Source organism: Clinocottus analis, unplaced genomic scaffold (assembly GCF_023055335.1).
Source record: "Clinocottus analis isolate CAN_PGR_092001 unplaced genomic scaffold, fCliAna1.0.p SCAF_4, whole genome shotgun sequence".
NCBI lineage: Eukaryota > Metazoa > Chordata > Actinopteri > Perciformes > Cottidae > Clinocottus > Clinocottus analis.
Genome location: NW_027176153.1, coordinates 7,189,388 through 7,210,370, shown reverse-complemented (window position 1 = coordinate 7,210,370; position 20,983 = coordinate 7,189,388). Strand labels below are relative to the sequence as shown.

Genomic DNA, 20,983 nt, shown 5'->3' with positions numbered 1-20,983 from the left:
TTGACGGACTGATTTTTAGCGAAGGGAGAGATTGTCTTAACAGGATCACCGACACTGGGCCATGTTTCCTGTCCCGTGTCCGGGAGCTATAGGGAGACGCCCACAGGCCCGAACACTGTGAGTAAAGTGACACAGCTGAGGGTCGAAAGAAAAAAAGAACGTGTGAAACAAAGCACATAAAAAAAAAGGAATTTCTTGACGCCTCTCATAAGGATTCACATGTTGCGTTCAAACTAAACGAAGACGCAACATGAGAAGCGACCCTTTGTTATTTTTCCTCAGACTCTGCGTGTCTCGTGGACTTGAGGGTCTTCCTGACAAACTGCACTGAACAGCCCTGCACGTTTCCTGCTCCACGCAGTAGTCCTCTGCTGTCGGCAAGCTAGATGAAGAAAGAAGAGGAGGGAAAAAGGGAAATAAATTAGGACATAAATTTTACCCGCTGTGGAGTTTTGCCTCCACGATATGTCAAAGTCTTACAGGAAGGACAAAGTGATAAAGGCCTGAGCAGCTTTATTGTGTGGGAGCCATGTTTTCTTTCTGCTTTTATCTTCCTTGAATCATTCTACTGAGTCTTACTCTATGACTTCTTGTCCTGTGCAAACAGTTTCCAGGATTTTTTTTGGGTGGGGGAGGAGGGGTTAAGCTTCACATCGCCACTTGTGCTTTTACCGCAATTTCTAGATGCTTCCTGTAGTTTGAACTGAAAAAAGAGCGTGGATTTTATTTTGTCGGGGATGTGGTACAGGACTACCGTCATGGTGACGTCCTGCTTTGAGAACAGATGTTTATCCAGTTTTTCTATGTATTACTCGGGACAATTTGACAGGGGAACTAGCTCGTTGAACGGATCTGTGCTTCAGGAAACCACAACGTAAAATGAACTCGTGCAGACAAAGCCCTTAACGGCAGTCCCACACTCTGTACTAACTCAATGAAAACAGATCTTATAATGTATGGAAGACCAAGTCTGGATTATTGGATTATAAATGCACAAATATGTGAATAATGCCCAAAGGAATTGAGGAATTAGTAAGTTTTACTGCCACTTCACTATTTATTTCCCCTCCCCATTTTCCATTTGTGTAATTTATTTCACTTCAACAGGATGTTTTTGCGGTGTGTGATTGACAGGATGTCCCCTTCAGTACGTGGGTCGTCATGAAAACAGACCTACTGAGAACATCTGAGGGGATTTGGAACATATGTTGTGGAACGACATCGCGACATATTAACAGTCACCTTGCACATCTAGTAGGGAACTCCTTGTAGCTTTTCACAGATGTGTCAATAGCTTTGTCCAATTCATATTTTTATTTTTTAAATATCTGTATTGATGTGTCGCTGTTGACAATACTTTCATGTTCTGCTTCTGGATTTCCACGCAGCCAGTACCCAAAAGCTTTGTCATCTCTTCCCCCGCTTAAATACGCCAAAGTCACATTTGGCCTTTGGAATTTAGTCTCTGTAGCTATTACTAGTACACTTTAATATTATGGGCTTATTTTTAAAAAAAGAATGCTGAACAAAATCAAAGAAGCAGCTGCTGACACTAGATGGTGGTTATGAGTTCTGCACACAAACATTTCATGCTGATGGACGGCGCCATGACGTTGTTCCAATGGCCATCGATACAAAACCCCAACAGATGGAGAAACGGCCCATTTGTCCGACAGTTAAAGTTAAAAACCAACTCCCATTGTTCCGAAGGCCCGTTGCTCCGAAAACATAAACTCTTGATGCGACACTTATGACGCAAAATTCTTTTTCTTCCATCTTTTAGATATTCCTCCCGTTCTCTCGAGACTTAAATCAGACGATATGTTGAATGAACAAAGGTGCCGGTACGCTGTGAGGCCACATGTGAAAGTCTTTTAGTAGTTTTTTCAAATTTAATTTATTTTGTATTTATTATCTATTGCATATGTTGTTGGTTATTATTTTGGGATGTATGAAATATTACTGGTTATGCCCCTCTGAATCTGGTACAACATCATGTGTATTTCTTTAAAGAGAAAACAAGGGACTTTTATTAACCTTTTTATAGGGTCTTCTTTTTTTGTCCGTTGACCTGCTCTCCAGAGGGTAGTCGGTCCGAATCAAATCCACATCAGCTGTCCTGAAATTCTTAAAGTTTCAATCTCTATTTTTAGATGCAAAAGATTGTGAGAGATGATTTTTAACGTTGCGAGCTATTCTTTTTGTACATTCAAACATCATTCTTTGCACATTAGTGTTGCTTGTGTCTTACTTACTCAGATGTTTGTACCATTTCCCTGTAGATACATTCTGCTCTTTACTACTCCTGACTTAAGTGTTCTCTGACTAATTGATAGGTTGAACCTAACAACGACTTAATGTGACGCAATAAAGTGGTCCCGATGTTGCTGACCATCTGAAGTTCTTTGATTCTGAAGTAACGCAGTGGATTGTGTTGAAGTGGACTCATCCTTCACCTGCACTGTTTATCCAGTTAAGAGACAAATGAAACCCTTTGAATCAAGACATTCACAGTCCTAACTCAATAATCCACCTGTGGAACAGAGCAAATCAATTTACTGCACTTTACTGTACACAAGTGGACTACTGGGTTTCTATTAGTGTAAAAAATAGAAAGCTAAAAGACAAAAAGTGGAAGTCAAATACATGTATCAAATGTTCTTATCTCCTCGCTTCAAATAATCCAGGGCTCTCTTAAATTGGTTGACAGTTTAACAAGCGTGTTGAAGAACTACAGTGGCCGTCGGTAAAGGTAAAGAAAACGCCAAAGGTCTCTCTCTCTATCAATCTCTCTCTCTCTCTCTCTTTCTCTCTCTCTCTCTCTGTCTCTGTCTCTGTCTCTCTCTCTCTCTCATTTCTTTGCCCCTGAAGAACGGTCTTCCGGGCACACTGCCCGTTGTACGACACCTGTAGCCATCATCATACGCACGTATGTGCAGGTACCGGAGGTCAGGCTGTAGCTCTAGCTTTGGTTGCGTTGATGGACATGGGGGACGGAGGAGTTCTTGGAGGAGGTTGAGCCCACACTGAGGGACTCTCAAGCGTCTTCTGGAGGATACATGCTGGTACTCAAGTGGTGGAGGATGCAGGTAGGGGTCTGAAACCATCTACTGGGCTCACCTGATGATAGTTTTGTCGTGTGTTTGTGTGTGTGTGTGTGTGTGCGCGCGCGTGTGATTGAGAGACCATCTGTTGTCACACGTTTATTACTTTTCTATGTTTTATGATAAACATATATATATATATTGATACATTGACAAGAAGATGATCAACCAGCTGCCTTCACACTTTTATTTTGTTTTCAGTATTTATTGATAATTGTCGGGTAAAACAGGACCATGTTGTGAGGCAAGCCTCTCTCATCATCTCAGATATCTTCCCTACTAACCCAGTGATCTAAATCCATGCAGGTGCTGTTTGAATGTCTCTCAGCACACACGCAACCACACACACACACACACACACACACACACACACACACACACACACACACACACACAAGCGTCCTGCTCCTGTGGGAAGTGTCTTATCAAAGCTCCCTGAAAATGGGCAACAGGAACAGCCTGTGAGCTTGTGAGCTTAAGACTGGACCCACTTTAGACAGTAATAGCAGGACACGGGGGAACTCACCAAAAAAAGAAAAAGACCTGCACACTCTAATGCATTACAGCACGACAACCAAATACTACTTTGTTGAAGCTGGGGGACGTCGACACTTAACCACATGAACATGTTTGACGGGTTACGCGTGTCGATCTTCAGGTTAAATTTCTATTGTGTTGTTCAGGTTGAACTAAATAAGCAAACCAAAAGCAACCAAAAATGTTCCAATTCAGAATTGATGAGTCATGGGATTAGCCCTTATATAAACTATATATATGGATTGTCAACCAATATTGGAGCGATGACCTGCGCAAATAGGGTCGATGTACTTTAGCGATTAAACCAAAGGCAAGGGGCATGTTCTAAATGACCATCATTTACTAAATGAACATCATGCTGTATTGAAGAAGACTTGAAACTAGAGAGTGAGACATACACTCATGTTTACTGAGGGAATACATCAAGAGAGAAGTCGAGTCACTTTCTCATAGACTTCTATACAACCAGACTTATTCACGCAACAGGAGGAGTCGCCCCCTGCTGGTCAGCAGAGAGAATGAAAGTTTTGAAACACTTCAGCATCGGCTTCACTCGTGAGAACCGGACGCTGTCTCGCTTGACATCACTTGACATCACTTAAGGACATTTATCCGGCTTTGCAAAAGCCTTGAAACATCTACATTCCCATATGCAGTCGTACTGCCCAACACCTCCAGACAGACTTCAATGGACAGATATGACAGTGGTGTCCAGCTCCTCACTGGACTCTCTGAAAGAAAGTAAATGGGCATCTTTTCCAAAATGTTGTTGTGGCTATGGATTAAGTAATGACCTCTCAAGACGTTCCCCTCTGAAAGGCCTTTTTCATTATTTAGGTTTTGGCCCTGCAGAAGTAACATGCTAGTGGAGAGGGCTGCGATAACGCGTCACGTGACGGAGAACCATCCTTCACCCAAAGGTGGAGAGGCCCTCAGTGTCTGAGAGGTGAAGACTAAGCGTTGCCCACTTTGAAGTCCCGTCCCACACAGTGTGCTTTTATTACCCAGCAGCCCTTTGGCTCTGCCGTATCAGCCGCGCATCTCATGCCGTGTCAAAGAGGGGAGTGTTAACAGCGCCGTGTTCGCCGACAGAGAGCAGGGAATCACGCTTTGGGACGTGGAAAGTATTCTGACGACGTGTGCCAACACACACTCACACTCACACACACACACACACACACACACACACATATCATATACACACACTCACACCAGTGAACTCGTGGATGTATATTTGTGACCATCTCTTTTAAAACGGAAAGCCAACTTCTTTGATAGTTTTGCATGTAAAATAGGTACAGTACATATACTATGACTCTTATTATTATTAAGTGTGGCTTCAGCCGCATGGGGTCAGAGACCCCATGCTGGAAGCACACTTCATGTTCTCCTGCGGGCTTATTAAGTGTGGCTTCAGCCGCATGGGGTCATAGACCCCATGCTGGAAGCACACTTCATGTTCTCCTGCGGGCTTATTAAGTGTGGCTTCAGCCGCATGGGGTCATAGACCCCATGCTGCAAGCACACTTCATGTTCTCCTGCGGGCTTATTAAGTGTGGCTTCAGCCGCATGGGGTCATAGACCCCATGCTGCAAGCACACTTCATGTTCTCCTGCGGGCTTATTATTATTATTCTTCTTATAGTCAAACCACTACTCCTCCCAGAGCGTTGCCAGCACATGCGTAAAAAATACATCGAAACGTGCGGTTTGCGCGGGAATCGTGAGGTATGACTTTTCTAAGAGATTCGCCCGGCCGTTTTCCCGAAAAATGCAAAAAACGTCAAAAACTGTCAAAAAAATTTCACGAAATGTTCGTAGAGGGTGGCGCACCAATTAACAGAGTGAGAAGAAGCGACAGAAACTGCTAAAAAAATAAAACGTATTTTGTCTTTACTCGCACAATGTTCACTCTTCATACACCATTGTTGGATAGAAACGTTGGAAATCTTGTCTTCTGTCATAAACTGCGGTCGATAGGAATCCAACAGACTCAGACGTCTTGAAATCAGACTGAATGTGAGAGCAAGTCCACCTCGCTCTGCCATCCACCGCCATGTTAAATCTCCCTCCAAAGCCACGTCTCCCCTGAAGCTCGTACCTGATTTGTAAATCGTCCGTACAGACACATGTTTTATCGTACAGACTCGCCAGTCACAGTATCTGTTCATCAGGTCTTCCTAACGCTCAATATGCGATATCGAAGCAATAGTGGCTTTTAAAGTACCATTTTTTTAAAATAGTTTGAAAGGAGTTCCACAGTATTTAGGTCTATTAAGCTCAGCGTAAGGAAGTCCCTTTGAAGTCATCACCATGGCAACCTTTGCTCTAGCGACCCACAGGTGTTCTCGTTAGGGCAGTTTAACAGACACGCAGACACTTACACACGCACACACAACACAGATGACTTCTGTCTCTCTGTCTGTTTGTCTCACACACACAGACACACAGACACACACACACACACACAAACAAACAAACACATACACACACACAAACAAACACATACACACACACACACAACACAGATGACTTCTGTCTCTCTGTCTGTTTGTCTCACACACACAGACACACATACATACACACACAAAGACGTTTACGTGTGTTTTATATTGTGTAGTTGTCAACACTGTGATCATTAATAAGGTGGTATGATATTTCATATACGTTTGTGTGTGTTCAGGACGTTCAGTAGTTTATTTCCTTAAGTCCACAGTCCAGTCTGCCTCTAATCAGTCTGCTGGCGCTCACTTGGTCACCATGACGACGGCAGCACACAGGTGCTTCATATCAGCCAATCAGTTTAACACACAAACCAACTCCAGTGCTTTGGAGGAGAGACGGGCGTCAGAAACAAAAGCTATATATTGCGACGTCTTACAGCAGTAGTAGCCACACTTTCAAAATTTCTTGCGAAATTTTCTAGTTATTATTATTCTTCTTATAGTCAAACCACTACTCCTCCCAGAGCGTTGCCAGCACATGCGTAAAAAATACATCGAAACGTGCGGTTTGCGCGGGAATCGTGAGGTATGACTTTTCTAAGAGATTCGCCCGGCCGTTTTCCCGAAAAATGCAAAAAACGTCAAAAACTGTCAAAAAAATTTCACGAAATGTTCGTAGAGGGTGGCGCACCAATTAACAGAGTGAGAAGAAGCGACAGAAACTGCTAAAAAAATAAAACGTATTTTGTCTTTACTCCCACAATGTTCACTCTTCATACACCATTGTTGGATAGAAACGTTGGAAATCTTGTCTTCTGTCATAAACTGCGGTCGATAGGAATCCAACAGACTCAGACGTCTTGAAATCGGACTGAATGTGAGAGCAAGTCCACCTCGCTCTGCCATCCGCCGCCATGTTAAATCTCCCTCCAAAGCCACGTCTCCCCTGAAGCTCGTACCTGATTTGTAAATCGCCCGTACAGACACATGTTTTATCGTACAGACTCGCCAGTCACAGTATCTGTTCATCAGGTCTTCCTAACGCTCAATATGCGATATCGAAGCAATAGTGGCTTTTAAAGTACCATTTTTTTTAAATAGTTTGAAAGGAGTTCCACAGTATTTAGGTCTATTAAGCTCAGCGTAAGGAAGTCCCTTTGAAGTCATCACCATGGCAACCTTTGATCTAACGACCCACAGGTGTTCTCGTTAGGGCAGTTTAACAGACACACAGACACTTACACACGCACACACAACACAGATGACTTCTGTCTCTCTGTCTGTTTGTCTCACACACACAGACACACAGACACACACACAAACAAACAAACACATACACAAACAAACAAACACACACACACACAAACAGACACACAAACACACACACACAAACAGACACATACACACACACACAGACACACACAAAGACGTTTACGTGTGTTTTATATTGTGTAGTTGTCAACACTGATCATTAATAAGGTCATATGATATTTCATATACGTTTGTGTGTGTTCAGGACGTTCAGTAGTTTATTTCCTTAAGTCCACAGTCCAGTCTGCCTCTAATCAGTCTGCTGGCGCTCACTTGGTCACCATGACGACGGCAGCACACAGGTGCTTCATATCAGCCAATCAGTTTAACACACAAACCAACTCAAGTGCTTTGGAGGAGAGACGGGCGTCAGAAACAAAAGCTATATATTGCGACGTCTTACGGCAGTAGTAGCCACACTTTCAAAATTTCTTGCGAAATTTTCTAGTTATTATTATTATTCTTCTTATAGTCAAACCACTACTCCTCCCAGAGCGTTGCCAGCACATGCGCAAAAATTACATCGAAACGTGCGGTTTGCGCGGGAATCGTGAGGTATGACTTTTCTAAGAGATTCGCCCGTACGTTTTCCCGAAAAATGCAAAAAACATAAAAAAAATTTCACGAAACGTTCGTAGAGGGTGGCGCGCCAATTAACAGAGTGAGAAGAAGCGACAGAAACTGTTAAAAAAATAAAACGTATTTTGTCTTTACTCCCACAATGTTCACTCTTCATACACCATTGTTGGATAGAAACGTTGGAAATCTTGTCTTCTGTCATAAACTGCGGTCGATAGGAATCCAACGGACTCAGACGTCTTGAAATCGGACTGAATGTGAGAGCAAGTCCACCTCGCTCTGCCACCCGCCACCATGTTAAATCTCCCTCCAAAACCACGTCTCCCCTGAAGCTCGTACCTGATTTGTAAATCGCCCGTACAGACACATGTTTTATCGTACAGACTCGCCAGTCACAGTATCTGTTCATCAGGTCTTCCTAACGCTCAATATGCGATATCGAAGCAATAGTGGCTTTTAAAGTACCATTTTTTTAAAATAGTTTGAAAGGAGTTCCACAGTATTTAGGTCTATTAAGCTCAGCGTAAGGAAGTCCCTTTGAAGTCATCACCATGGCAACCTTTGATCTAACGACCCACAGGTGTTCTCGTTAGAGCAGTTTAACAGACACGCAGACACTTACACACGCACACACAACACAGATGACTTCTGTCTCTCTGTCTGTTTGTCTCACACACACAGACACAGAGACACACATACACACACACAAACAAACATATACACAAACACACACACACACAAACAGACACACAAACACACACACACAAACAGACACATACACACACACACACACACAGACACACACAAAGACGTTTACGTGTGTTTTATATTGTGTAGTTGTCAACACTGTGATCATTAATAAGGTCATATGATATTTCATATACGTTTGCGTGTGTTCAGGACGTTCAGTAGTTTATTTCCTTAAGTCCACAGTCCAGTCTGCCTCTAATCAGTCTGCTGGCGCTCACTTGGTCACCATGACGACGGCAGCACACAGGTGCTTCATATCAGCCAATCAGTTTAACACACAAACCAACTCAAGTGCTTTGGAGGAGAGACGGGCGTCATAAACAAAAGCTATATATTGCGAGGTCTTACGGCAGTAGTAGCCACACTTTCAAAATTTCTTGCGAAATTTTCTAGTTATTATTATTATTACCAGGAAAGTGCTTTGTGCTGCACTCTTGGCTGATTTTAGCATCTTTCAGGGGCCATAACAGGCTCAGTTTTAGAGATGGAGTGAATTTTAAATAAAAACAGTGGCACAGCCACATGTCCCTTGACCTCTCATCTCAAGACATGTGCAAAAGATTGTTTTTCATGGGTACAGACACGCCCACTTTATGATAATCCCCTGCAGTTTGGGGCAAAAAAAAAGTGTTATTTTTTCCCTTTTCTAAAACATGATTTACATATTTCTGACTGAACATCTGAGAATCTTTGGCTCCAATGAGCCCAACGGTAATCATGTGTGAAGTCCACGATAAAAGCCATTTCACATCCTGAGACCATTTGTTTAAAAAGTTGACCTCGCTGATGTGACCTCCAGAACAGTCACAGCCTCGTGAAACGTTACGACCACAAACTGGAGCCCTTTGGGCAGCAGGAGGCGGGTCTCTGAGCAGTTTCCAGAACAGAAGCGCTCGCGACCCAATTGCAGAAAAAAAAATGCAATTATTGAGGAAATCTCACCCAAAAAGGAAAAAGTCAACAATGGTCCCTGGGGAAGAGCGGTGGAGGAGAAGACGTCAGCGCACAGATTAACACCTGGGATCGACACCTGAGTGACAATGTCTGACGCGCAACAAGAGATGGGATGCCCAATTAAAAGAAAACACAAGCTCCTCAGCTGACCCCCGTTCTCATGACTTTATTGTGATACTTGATCTTTTGTTGAAGGACGGGGATCCCTTTCTCAAAGCCGGTGTTGAGCAATGTGTGATCCCCGTGGCCCAAAAGGTCAAACCCCCCTTGAGACAGGCACGCGGGGGGGCGGGGGGGGGGGGGGATTCAGCAGCTGTCACTCCCTCTCCTCCCTTGGTGTGGCCTCACGCCACGCTCCTCATCTTTTAGCCCCTCTGAACACTGCTGAGGCTTTCCCACAGCAGCAGCCAGAGAGAGAGGGAGGCTCAATACAGAGAGAGAGAGAGAGAGAGAGAGAGAGAGAGAGACTGACCAGACCACGAGTGAGTGGAGGACATCAACCACACAGTGAAGCAGGTATAAGTATGACAGGCCGTTGGGTTGGAGTCTGCAGGAGGGGTTTCCATGTTTAGACCCCGCTGACTGGTGTCACCCCGCCCACCCGTACCTCTCCGCCGCTCAACTGTTTTCCAGCGGTGTGCGTTTCACTGGCAAGATTTGACCTCTGCAGGCTTCAGACATCCACCACGCTTTTTGATTGAAAGTAGCAACTCTTTGGATCGCGCCGCTGGCTGCATCTGCTGGACACCATGCAGAGGAGTCCCACATGCAGCGCTGCGCAGCAGAATCATGCGTAAGTGTGGCACTTATGGGAAAATGAATAAAATAGGATACGAGAGAAATACATTTTCTGATTGTACTTGATACACTGGAAGCGTTGGATAATTTCCCTGTACACGGCGTGATTTAAACCTGAAACACACAACTCGACAACATACAACTTGGCTGGTGTTATTTTTCCCCTACAGCAATGCAGAAGAGCAGTTAATTTTAGCAACGCACCAATAAAGCAAGCTGGCATTATTTTAGACTCCATAGAGGAAGCTGCAGTTGGTAACTTTATTTAAAAACATATTTACTTGTCTTATTTGCACAGCCTGTCTCTGTATCCCGGCAGTAATGCACCAGACTGAACACCTGTGACTGAAGTCACGCTCGTGTGTTCTGATTGGTTGTTTTGTCTCCGGACGCAGTGGAATTGTTCAAATACACAAAGGGGGCAGGAACTTGGAGTTTATGTGCCGGTGTCAGGATGATTGTGTTCATTCAACACAATAATGTATCGTGATTTATTCCTGATATCGTGACACACAGTTATGTTGTCTAAATTGACAACATGCACATATCAGCCTAAATTTCAGAATCAGATCAGATCAGAAAATCTGATGTGAAAGCACAAACGAAAGTCTTTTTATCACTCATTGAAAGTTCATTTTGCACAAAAGTTCTTAATGAATTAGGAAAATGCTCTTAAAATCGGCTTCACCATGTGGTTCGTTCATATAGACTTGGCATATTGAGTTACCATAAAAGCATGCTATACTGTAATGTATATATTTTGGCCATATTGCCCTATTTGAACAAATATGATTCACCGCTAAGTTGTATCTGTAGCTTTGAATGTTGGCTTGGAGTTCCAGACAGGGTATCAAAGTGCCACACGTCTTACACGTCTTGCATAGAAAAAAAAAAGCCATCAGTTGTTGATTCGAGCAAAATTCGACATGGTGCAAGAACCCTAAAAACAAGGGTGCCGTACCGCACATCAAACTCCACGACATGCCCCTCCAGCCACACGGAAACCTGACCTGCGTTCAGTATTCTCAGCCATGACGTGACCCCAGCCGTCACTGCAGTCGATACCCAAAGCAGCTGGGATTGGGAGTCATCGGGTTGCGTGAACACACACACAGCAAAATGATTTACAGTTGAGTCAGAAATAGTGCAACTTCCGATGCCGAGTGTCCACTCTCTGCCAAGCGGTGGGGGCAAGTTTCCATGGCAAGACGAGTCCAAGTGGAAACTCTAAAAGTAGTTCAACTCTCCTGGCTGCCCCCAGCAACTCGACACTGACGCACATACTGTGTGCAGGGGATGCACAGGCAGTGATGCAGGAGAGAGAATCAAGTTTATATGCGTTGCGTGTGTGTGTGTGTGTGTTTGTTTGTTCGTAGGTCGTCCAATGACTTTGAGGCCCTAGGACGCCACGAGCAGCTGGGTCCAAAGGACAGCCAAGACTCTGAGGACCCGGGAGAATACTGTTATGGTACATCAGAGACTCTTAACTCACTCCATCATCTGCCGATGCGCTCATTCACCGCTGCCAATGTCACCACACTTTTTATTCTCGCCCCCTCCACACCGTCATGAGCAGCCCGAGCCGCTGACAGTGTATTGCTTCAAATAGGATGAGCCCGTCCAAATGTGTTGAAGAAATGACTTTGGATTCTGATTGGCTTTAAAGTTATTGGAGAACATCAATATCAGCACAGAAATGTTATAGAAATACATTAAAAATGTGTTGAGATAAATTCGTCCTCACCAATGGTGGAGCCACGGCGCTCGCATGGCTAAAAAAAACCCTGTAACAGTTATGGGTTGTTCATGTCTTTACTCAAATCAGTAAAAAAAAAGATGCTGTTGGTTAGGTTCGTGCTTTTTTGTTGAACCGATAATGTTACGTAACAACCGTGACTAAACATCAACGGCTTCAATAAACAGCATTAGTCTTGACCCAACCAACTCTTCAACCGGTCCGTTGCGGACTGTCTTGATTCTTATACTTGTTATCGTGCCAAGTTACTCTCATTAATGGTCGCTCAATAACCCGAATGCAAAAACCTCCACATTCATCCGTTATGTTCTGAAATGTACAGCCCCCCAAAAAAATGGCCTGGCAACTGGGATGTTGTTACCATTGGTGATTATAGAATTGTGACTAAGATGTGTTGAGTTGGACATTTACCAGTGGGTAAACACGAGCTAAAAATGTGTCTGGTTTGTGACCTGTAAGTGCTTCTCATGACCCTCATGGCAACACTCTCTTATTAGACATCACTAGAACCTGCCAGACCCATTGAACCTGTCCTTTTGACTTCTTGCCAGCTGTGCAGGTCTTTGCCTGCACAGCTCTATATAGATATATATATGGTCACTCCCAACAGAAATAGAGATTCAATTTCAAGAGCTCTCGACGATGTCCAAGACGTTTGTGTCATGCCGGCTGAAAGAGAACTGATACAAGCTTACGCATCATAATGTTTCAGTGTCCCGCTGGGAGATTTCACTGCATTACTCACTGCAGACATGTTATAGCTTAGAGGAAGTTGTAATGCCAGAAATAGCTGTCGTGCCACCGTTTAGTCTTCTCTCTCTCTAAGCTTTCTAAACACCAGATGAAAACTGTAAACTGTGTGATGTAAAGGTTTCACATTTCAGTCATGGAATAATACGAACCGGTAAAGAATAGATGCCAACAGATCCTTTCTTGGTTTCATCTTGTTTGAATCTCCTCAGGTGGGTACCACCCTGTCCAGAGAGGCGACACCTTCAACAGAAGATACCAGGTGCTTTCTAAGCTCGGCTGGGGCTATTACGCCACTGTGTGGCTATGTCTGGACCTCAGGTAGGCTTACATAGGGACTGCACAACATTGTTTAGTTTTTTTCTCATAGCCTATATCCATTATTTTTTTTAAAGCAGGTATTTGTACTTTCTTTGGATCCTCCTCTCGACACAAAAATGTACTTTAATGTACATTGGAATTTGAATTAGTCATGGTTCTCATTGGTTCACACAGCGTTCAGTATAAATTACTCAAAGCTGGGAACTAATGTCCACAATCATGAGGACAACACACACACACACACACACACACACACACACACACACACACACATTATATAATGTCCACTGCGTATGTCGGATGTTAGCTGCAACGTTAACTAGCTTAGGTCAGCTAGCTTAATGTGCGTCTTTCTATGACAGAAAATGGCTCTTTGTTGTTCTAAAACTAATTCATAAACATGAATTGAGATACGACTTTTCATGCTGGTAAGCAGTTGGGTGAACATAGGATTCATATAAAATAGAAATATAAACCTTGACAGACAATAACAAGCTCCTTGTCAGAGAACAGCTGGACTGTGTCTAACAATGTAGCAGTAATAGTCATAGTTTGTGTACAGTCCCTGACAGATTTTTCTTTTTGTTTTAACACATTTCAAAATGCATATCTAAACTTCTCGTTTTTTAAATGTGATTATTGGACATAATTAAGATAACCAAATGCATGTGTTTGTGACACTAAAGCACAGCTTTCATGGATTCAGCAGAGCGCAGGGCTCTGTCCTGTATCCGAAAACAGATCTGATCTGCCGTCCGTGTCAGCAGGCTCGGTGTGCGCGTTGCTGTGAAGGTGCTGAAGAGCGGAGCTGGCTTCTCCCAGGCGGGACAGGACGAACTCGCCCTCCTACGATGCGTCAGTGACACACTCTTCGTCTTCCTCCTCTCTAACATGTCCTACTAGTTCTGGCAATTTCTATTTCTTTTTGCATTTTGGTTTACAATCCTCTTCCCTTGTCAGCCATTCCCTTTTCCACCTTTATCCTAACACATCTCGTACATCTCACCATCTCTACCCGTCCCAGTCTTCTTTATTGTTTGCCTTCATTCCCCTCCTGCCCCCCGCCCCCCCCCCCCTCACCCTCCTCTCCATTTTAATCAGGCTAGCGGCGCTACGAGCAGGCATCCCTCCAGTCGAAGGATCGTTAAGCTGCTGGATGAGTTTAAGCTGGCCGGAGTCAACGGGGTCCGTATCCTTTTTATAGACGACCATTACTTGGGCGTCCACTCTAAACCCGACACCGAACGGTGAAGAGCTTGTGTCTCGAAAAGAGCCAATAAAACCAATGGTCAGAGTGCCAATAACAACCTATACAATGACATGTTTTTGATTTATCTCCGCAAACTCGCACAGACTAAATCTTTCAAAGATGTAAACAAGAGATGGCCTCATGTCTCCTCACTGGAAACACTCTTGCATTGTATCCATCCACTGGATCCACGAAGTGGACGTAGTCATCGTGACGTCACTCATTGGTATCTAAACTACCGATATGAAGACTCAAGTTTTTTTTTCCGTTGCCGTCTTGAAATAGAGCTGTCACATTGTAGATGTTCTTTGCACCCGACAAAATGAAGTTGGAGTGACGTAGACGTGGCGTATACAGCTCTGGTAACGGAAGCAACCTGTCGATCACAGTAAGCCCGCCTTAAAGCATAACCTGCTTCAAGGTCTATTTGACTCTGAATGGAGCATAATTTACTAAATTAACATATATCATGCTATTATTGAAGAAAACTTGAAACTAGAGATTGAGATGTTTACAATGTTTACCAAGGGAATACATTAAGAGAGAAGTCTGTAAGTTCTACACGACTTATTTTTCCAACCTGGAGGAGTCGCCACCTGCTGGTCAGGAGAGATAATGCAAGTTTAAAAACACTTCCGCATCGGCTTTAAGACACTGCCGCCTAGTTGCATCATACAGTAAATATCGCTAGCCATTAGCTTACTTGTAAACATCCTCAAATGCCTGCTGGTCAGACATGTGCCTGGTGCTGGAGCTGCTGGGGCCCGACCTGAGAAGCTGGCAGCTGTGTTTTGGGAGTCCTGGGCTGATACGGCCTTCAGTCAAACAAATACTCACTCAGGTAATCCTCCTCTCTTTGATGTTCACGCTGTTGGAGACAGAGATCAGAACAAAGTTCAGTACTTGTTGCATGGAAGGGAACCTGATGTGTGTGTTGTGTCTCTAGGTTCTTCAGGGCCTGGACTACCTCCACACTCAGTGTAAAATCATCCACACGGACATCAAGCCTGAGAACATCCTGCTGTGTCTGGAGGAGCAGTCTCATAAAGTACCGGCAGGGGACAGCAGCTCCTCCTGTGTACTGACTGGGAAAGAGGCCAAGACAACAGGCACTTTTTCTCCTTTTTTTTATCTACAGAAGCTGGAGATTGTTTCAGAGTTGAAGTCTCGAGGCTGGACTGTCTGAGCGGTGACGAGGCAAACCTGTTTGCCAATGTCATGCTTGAAATGTATAAGTCTCTGCTCCGTACAAGCATTTCATGAATCTTCTGGGTCAACAAACTGGCTGTACTGAGATCTAAACAAAACAAAAAATCCACCAAAATTTCTTCCATCAACACAATGTCTTGTTTCTTCTAGAGAAGAAGCAGGTGAACCTGTACAGTTTAAAGGAAATTAAAGTGAAGATAGCTGACCTGGGCAGCTCCTGCTGGGTGGTCAGTATTTACTCTTTCACATACAGTCTTGATATAGTTTAACATAACACATTAACCAAGTGCTGAATTTGTTTTCAATTTCTAGACCTGCAAGAAGGGTCCATCTCTATAAGACATTTAACCTTATATGATCTTAAAGGCCCTGAAAACCTGGTTTCCAAGTATTATGTAGTTAGCAAATGCTCCCTGCTTCTCAACCAACAAACAAAGTAAGAGATTAGCTCGTGAACATTGTTTGGTTTCAGAAGTTAAGGAGCCCAATATCTCTCTTAGCAGTTAGTGGGGACCAAAAACAGCTTAAAAAGAGAATCAGAGAAACACAACTCCAAGGGGAAAGCAAATGACATGCGATAACAAGCGAGAAAGTCCTTTTAAGGGTGGGAAGGTGGTGGAGGACTTTTAATTCAGCCGTTTGTGTCTCGTGTGAAACCAAATATTGACTTATATTTTACTGACGACGTTATGTCAAATGATGTTATGTCTGTATCTTAAGTTACGAAACACAGTGGTCCCCAACCCCCGGTGATTGGTACCAGGCTGAACAGAAAGAATAAATACATTTTAAAAAGTTTTTAAAAAAATAATTTAAAAAAGTTTTATTTTGAAGAAAAAAAAGTCGGGGAAGTGTTTTATTTTGAAAAAGGACAGGATACAGCCATCTGTGCGTCTCAGCTTCTTGATTTACCCCAAAAACGAAACTTAAAAGCCAGTATTCTGGTCTAAAATCAAGGCAGAATATCCTGAGATCGCCAAAAAAGCACAAAAATTCTGTTTCCATTTCAAACATCCTGTCTTTGTGAAGCGGGATTTAAAATAAACTGTAGACCGGACATAAAGGTCTAAGTTACGGAGTAGACTGGATATAATTAACACACGTCGAGTGTCTCCCATCACTTTGACCCGGCTCCTTGCAGAGAAACCAGCTCAGGGCTGCCACTAATTCGGCGCAATGGTGAGTTGTATATTTAATGTTAATTTAACGTATCATTTTATTACGTCATATTTATTACGACATCTTTATTACGTCATATGTATTCCATCATATTTGTTGCCCACACCGTGAAGGCCGGTCCTTGAAAATATTGTTTGACACGAAACCGGTCCGTGTTGCAAAAAAGGTTGAGGACCGCTGACGTAACAGACATACTTATTTTGACCCAAACCTTGGTCTAACTTTTCTTTGAACCTCTAACCAAGCATTTTTGTTGCCTAAAGCTACGAGCAACGTGTTAATAAGTTAACCACACAAATGCATATCTTCTGTTTCAAGACACTACGGCTTATGATAAGGAAGGAGATCATGCTGGAATGCTACTGGTTGCTCCATAACTGCTGGTTGGGTAGAGGACATATTTGCCATATAATTAAAAGGTCATATTAATATGTCAGTGTCGTGTTCACAACCTGCTTCCGCTGACTTAAAGGGGCTAAGAACAAATGTTCTCGCAGGTTTAACAGTCAAAAACAGACACTTTAGATTTAAGATTGAAATGTTTCTGTCTGTTATGTCTGTCTCTCTTTCTTGGAACAGTACAAACATTTCTGTGAGGAGATTCAGACCCGTCAGTATCGCTCACTGGAGGTTTTACTGGGATCTGAGTACGGCCCTCCTGCTGACATCTGGAGTGTCGCCTGCATGGTGAGGAAAAAACATACAATATTAAGGTTTCACTGTGTGAAACATTCAAAACCATAAAAACAAGTTTTGTGGGAAATTTCAACCACATTTTAAAAAAAAAATATTCAACCTTTGGGATTTCTGCAGAAAGTTCTGCGAGTTTCAGCAATGTTGGTCTGCATAGCAAGAGATTAGAGTGGCTGTTCCACCAGTGGGTCACTGAGGTGGTGGGATATAACTATATATCTATAAACAGATTCTGCATTCATCTAGCTACACAGGATGTGTCATGTACATTCAGATTCATCCTTTAGGAATCATAACCTGATGTGCCAATCCATCTAGTGGGTGCACATGTTGAGTAAGTGGAAGACCAAATTCCATGGCAATCCAGCTAACTGTTGTTGAGATATTTCAGTCATGTCATTGCTCTAACCAAAACACCAATAATCCTGAAAGATTTCCCTTTGGACTGAAAGCCCAGCCAGTTATTCCAAAACTAAACTTCCATTGTTCTGGAAGCCGATTGCTCCAAAAATACCCACTTATGGCGAAGTCATGATCCACTCTACTCTGCCTCTTATTGGTTTACCCTGATATTGTTAATCCCAAACCTAACTAATCTCATTCCTTATGCCTAAACCTAAACAACCCAACCAACGAAGGCCACGAGTACTAAGAGGCAGAGTGGTGCCTTCGCCGGGAGGGAAAAAGAGAATCATGAAGTTTCAATAAGGTCATTCTGCAGAATAATTAGCCAAGTGTGTCTGTCTGTTGAAGGGAGAGTGTGTATTTTGGGAGAAATTAGCCATACGGACTATGGGACATTTTTCTTGTCTATAAGGGTTTAAGAAATATGGGCCGTAACGTAAAGCCCAACCTTCACGGTACAGACTGTAGCAGGTTGAGATTGAGACACTCACACATCTCACCCGTTTTATTTTCTCCCTTTATTCTTTCAGGCCTTCGAGTTGGTCACTGGAGACTCGCTGTTTGAACCCAAAGCTAGCGGGTCCATTTCCCTGGAGGAAGGTACGTTTAGTCCAGTGCACTGACGCTAACAGCAACGTGACAAACAACTGACACAGGGTTGAATAAGATTACACAGGATCTACAATGTACATGTTGATGCAGTACATGCTGACTCGTACCGTCCATGTGTGTGTTTGTTCTCTCCATTCACCTCAGACCATATAGCCCAGATCCTGAAGCTGCTCGGTCAAATCCCACCAGCTGTTGCCTTGTCGGGTAAATACTCTATGGAGTACTTCAACCGCAGAGGTAAGTCCACCACTTTTTATAACTTTTTTATTTGTATGATTCCAGTAACTCATTCAAAAAATTGCTACTGGTGAGCATCCTCCTGTAATACTGGTTGTGTGTCACCCAGGTGACCTTCATCGCTTCGGCCCGCTGAGGCTCTGGAGCCTCTTTGACGTTCTGGTGGAGAAATACCACTTGTTGTTGGAGGAGGCCACTGGATTCTCAGACTTCCTTCGTTCCATGTTGGACTACCAGCCGAAGAGGAGGGCCACCGCCGCACAGTGCCTCCTTCACCCTTGGCTGACCTCCTGATAGCCTCCCCACGGATCCCACAGGTGTCGTCCCCCATCAGCCGTCCTCGCGGGCCGTCAGCAGCTTGGCTGGGCCGACTTGTGACAAGCCACAGACGGGGGGAAAACAAAGCTCAGGGCATCGTGGAAGTTTTCAGGCTTATGAGAGGAATCCCCAAAACATATTCACTTTAATTTGTGAATTCCTGTAGAATCTAGGGTTTTCCCCTTCCAGCGACAGATAAAGCTCTTCCCCACTCTTCCCCCCATCATGCACTTAATACTGCTGAGGCCGTTTATTTTATTTTTTACATAGATATTCTCCAGTGTAACTACTGTATGCCTGGAGCTGCATGTAGGACTCAAAGCTCTGGCAGTCACTGAGGGATTCTCCATCCTCACTTGGTCTGACACTGCTCGCCAGTGAGAAGTTGTTAATTTGTCTGTTAGTATTTGATTTGTTGATGGCTGTCGGGATGTAAAGGGCATGTCTACAAATAAAACAAACATTTTTTTTGAAGATCGTCCACGATATCTTTAAAGTTGAGATTATTCAGAGTGTAATGAAAACCCAGATCCATTGCAGTGCATGTGTACGAGTCAAAATCTCACATTTTCCAAACAGCGTTTTAACGTGTACTCGCGAGTTTAAGTTAAGAAAACCTAATTTAAAAAACAATTGAATCATGAACACAAACTGATTCGGGATACTTTATTCCAAACTGCTTTTTCAAATCAATAAAGTGCCATTTTGTAATTAATAAAGTAAACATCCAAAACTATCATTGAGCTTCCTGCTGTTGTCAAAAATGAATGCTCAGATAAGAATGAACAGCTTCCATGGGTAAGACACATTTACATTACATTAATGCACTTATTGCAACTCTATAACAAATTAATATTCTAAACAAGCAATTGATCAAAGACTGTGTGATGTGACAGGGGTTGCACACGGTGGCAAACTAAATAGCTACTCAACTTGTTGGCCTCTTTTAGGTCATTGTCAAAACTCAGTTTTGACTCAGAAGGGAATATACAACATCATAATTTTTTGTTACTTGTTAAAACATGCATTCAGTATTAAGCTATTTGAAATAATCCAACATAAACTTCTATTTAACTTTTTGTTTTGTGTTAATGCCAACATTGCTTGCTGTACTTAGTTGGGGTTCAGCTTTTCCTCACTACTCAGTCAGCTTTCTTAATAACATAATGCTGTCCTATAATATCATAAAAGGCTTTCATACATCATAGTTCTGACTATGGTACCATTAACTACTTTAATACTATAACAGTTGTTCTCATTCCCTCTTCATTCGCAACCTTTTTGTTAGGTATCGGCCATCAAACTACTTGATCAGGGTTAGAAAAAATTATAACGTTATAATGTAACAATGTAAAGTTTAGTGGACTTTCATATCTAACGTTACGAGCATAACAACGTCATATGTAACAACCATGAGTAGACATTTGTTTTTGGTTTCACGTGGGACACAAACAGCTGCCTTCTGAGTGAAGTCCTGTGTAAAATAGATCAATACAAAATGAATCATCATCTGACTCGTCATGGTCAACCTGATATGTATAAACTGTGACCATCATGTTTGCTCTGCTGTACTGTACCAATGTGAACTACTCCCGTAACTACATAACATCGTTAAATGCAACAAATGACATTTCAATCAAACAATGGTGACCTGACCTTGATCTGGGCACGATACCTCGTCTCATTCTCTTTGGTTCCATTCGGAACTCAAGCATCAAAGTATAATTTGACTTGTCCTCATTTAAACGTATTACAAAAATATCATCAAGGTATTGCTG

At 43.0% G+C, this 20,983-nt stretch overlaps 1 protein-coding gene across 1 annotated transcript; it reads left to right on the top strand.

Annotated features, from left to right (window-relative positions):
• The first annotated feature begins 10,295 nt into the window (after positions 1-10,295).
• On the top strand, positions 10,296-20,151 carry si:ch211-220i18.4 (SRSF protein kinase 3). Its single transcript, XM_068598677.1, has 12 exons — positions 10,296-10,471; positions 11,853-11,944; positions 13,195-13,303; positions 14,071-14,158; positions 14,405-14,492; positions 15,287-15,393; positions 15,499-15,661; positions 15,912-15,988; positions 17,520-17,627; positions 18,569-18,638; positions 18,795-18,887; positions 18,997-20,151. Exons 1-12 carry the CDS (start codon positions 10,428-10,430, stop codon positions 19,179-19,181), a joined length of 1,224 nt encoding a protein of 407 aa, XP_068454778.1. The 5' UTR covers positions 10,296-10,427; the 3' UTR covers positions 19,182-20,151.
• The last annotated feature ends 832 nt before the right edge of the window (positions 20,152-20,983 follow it).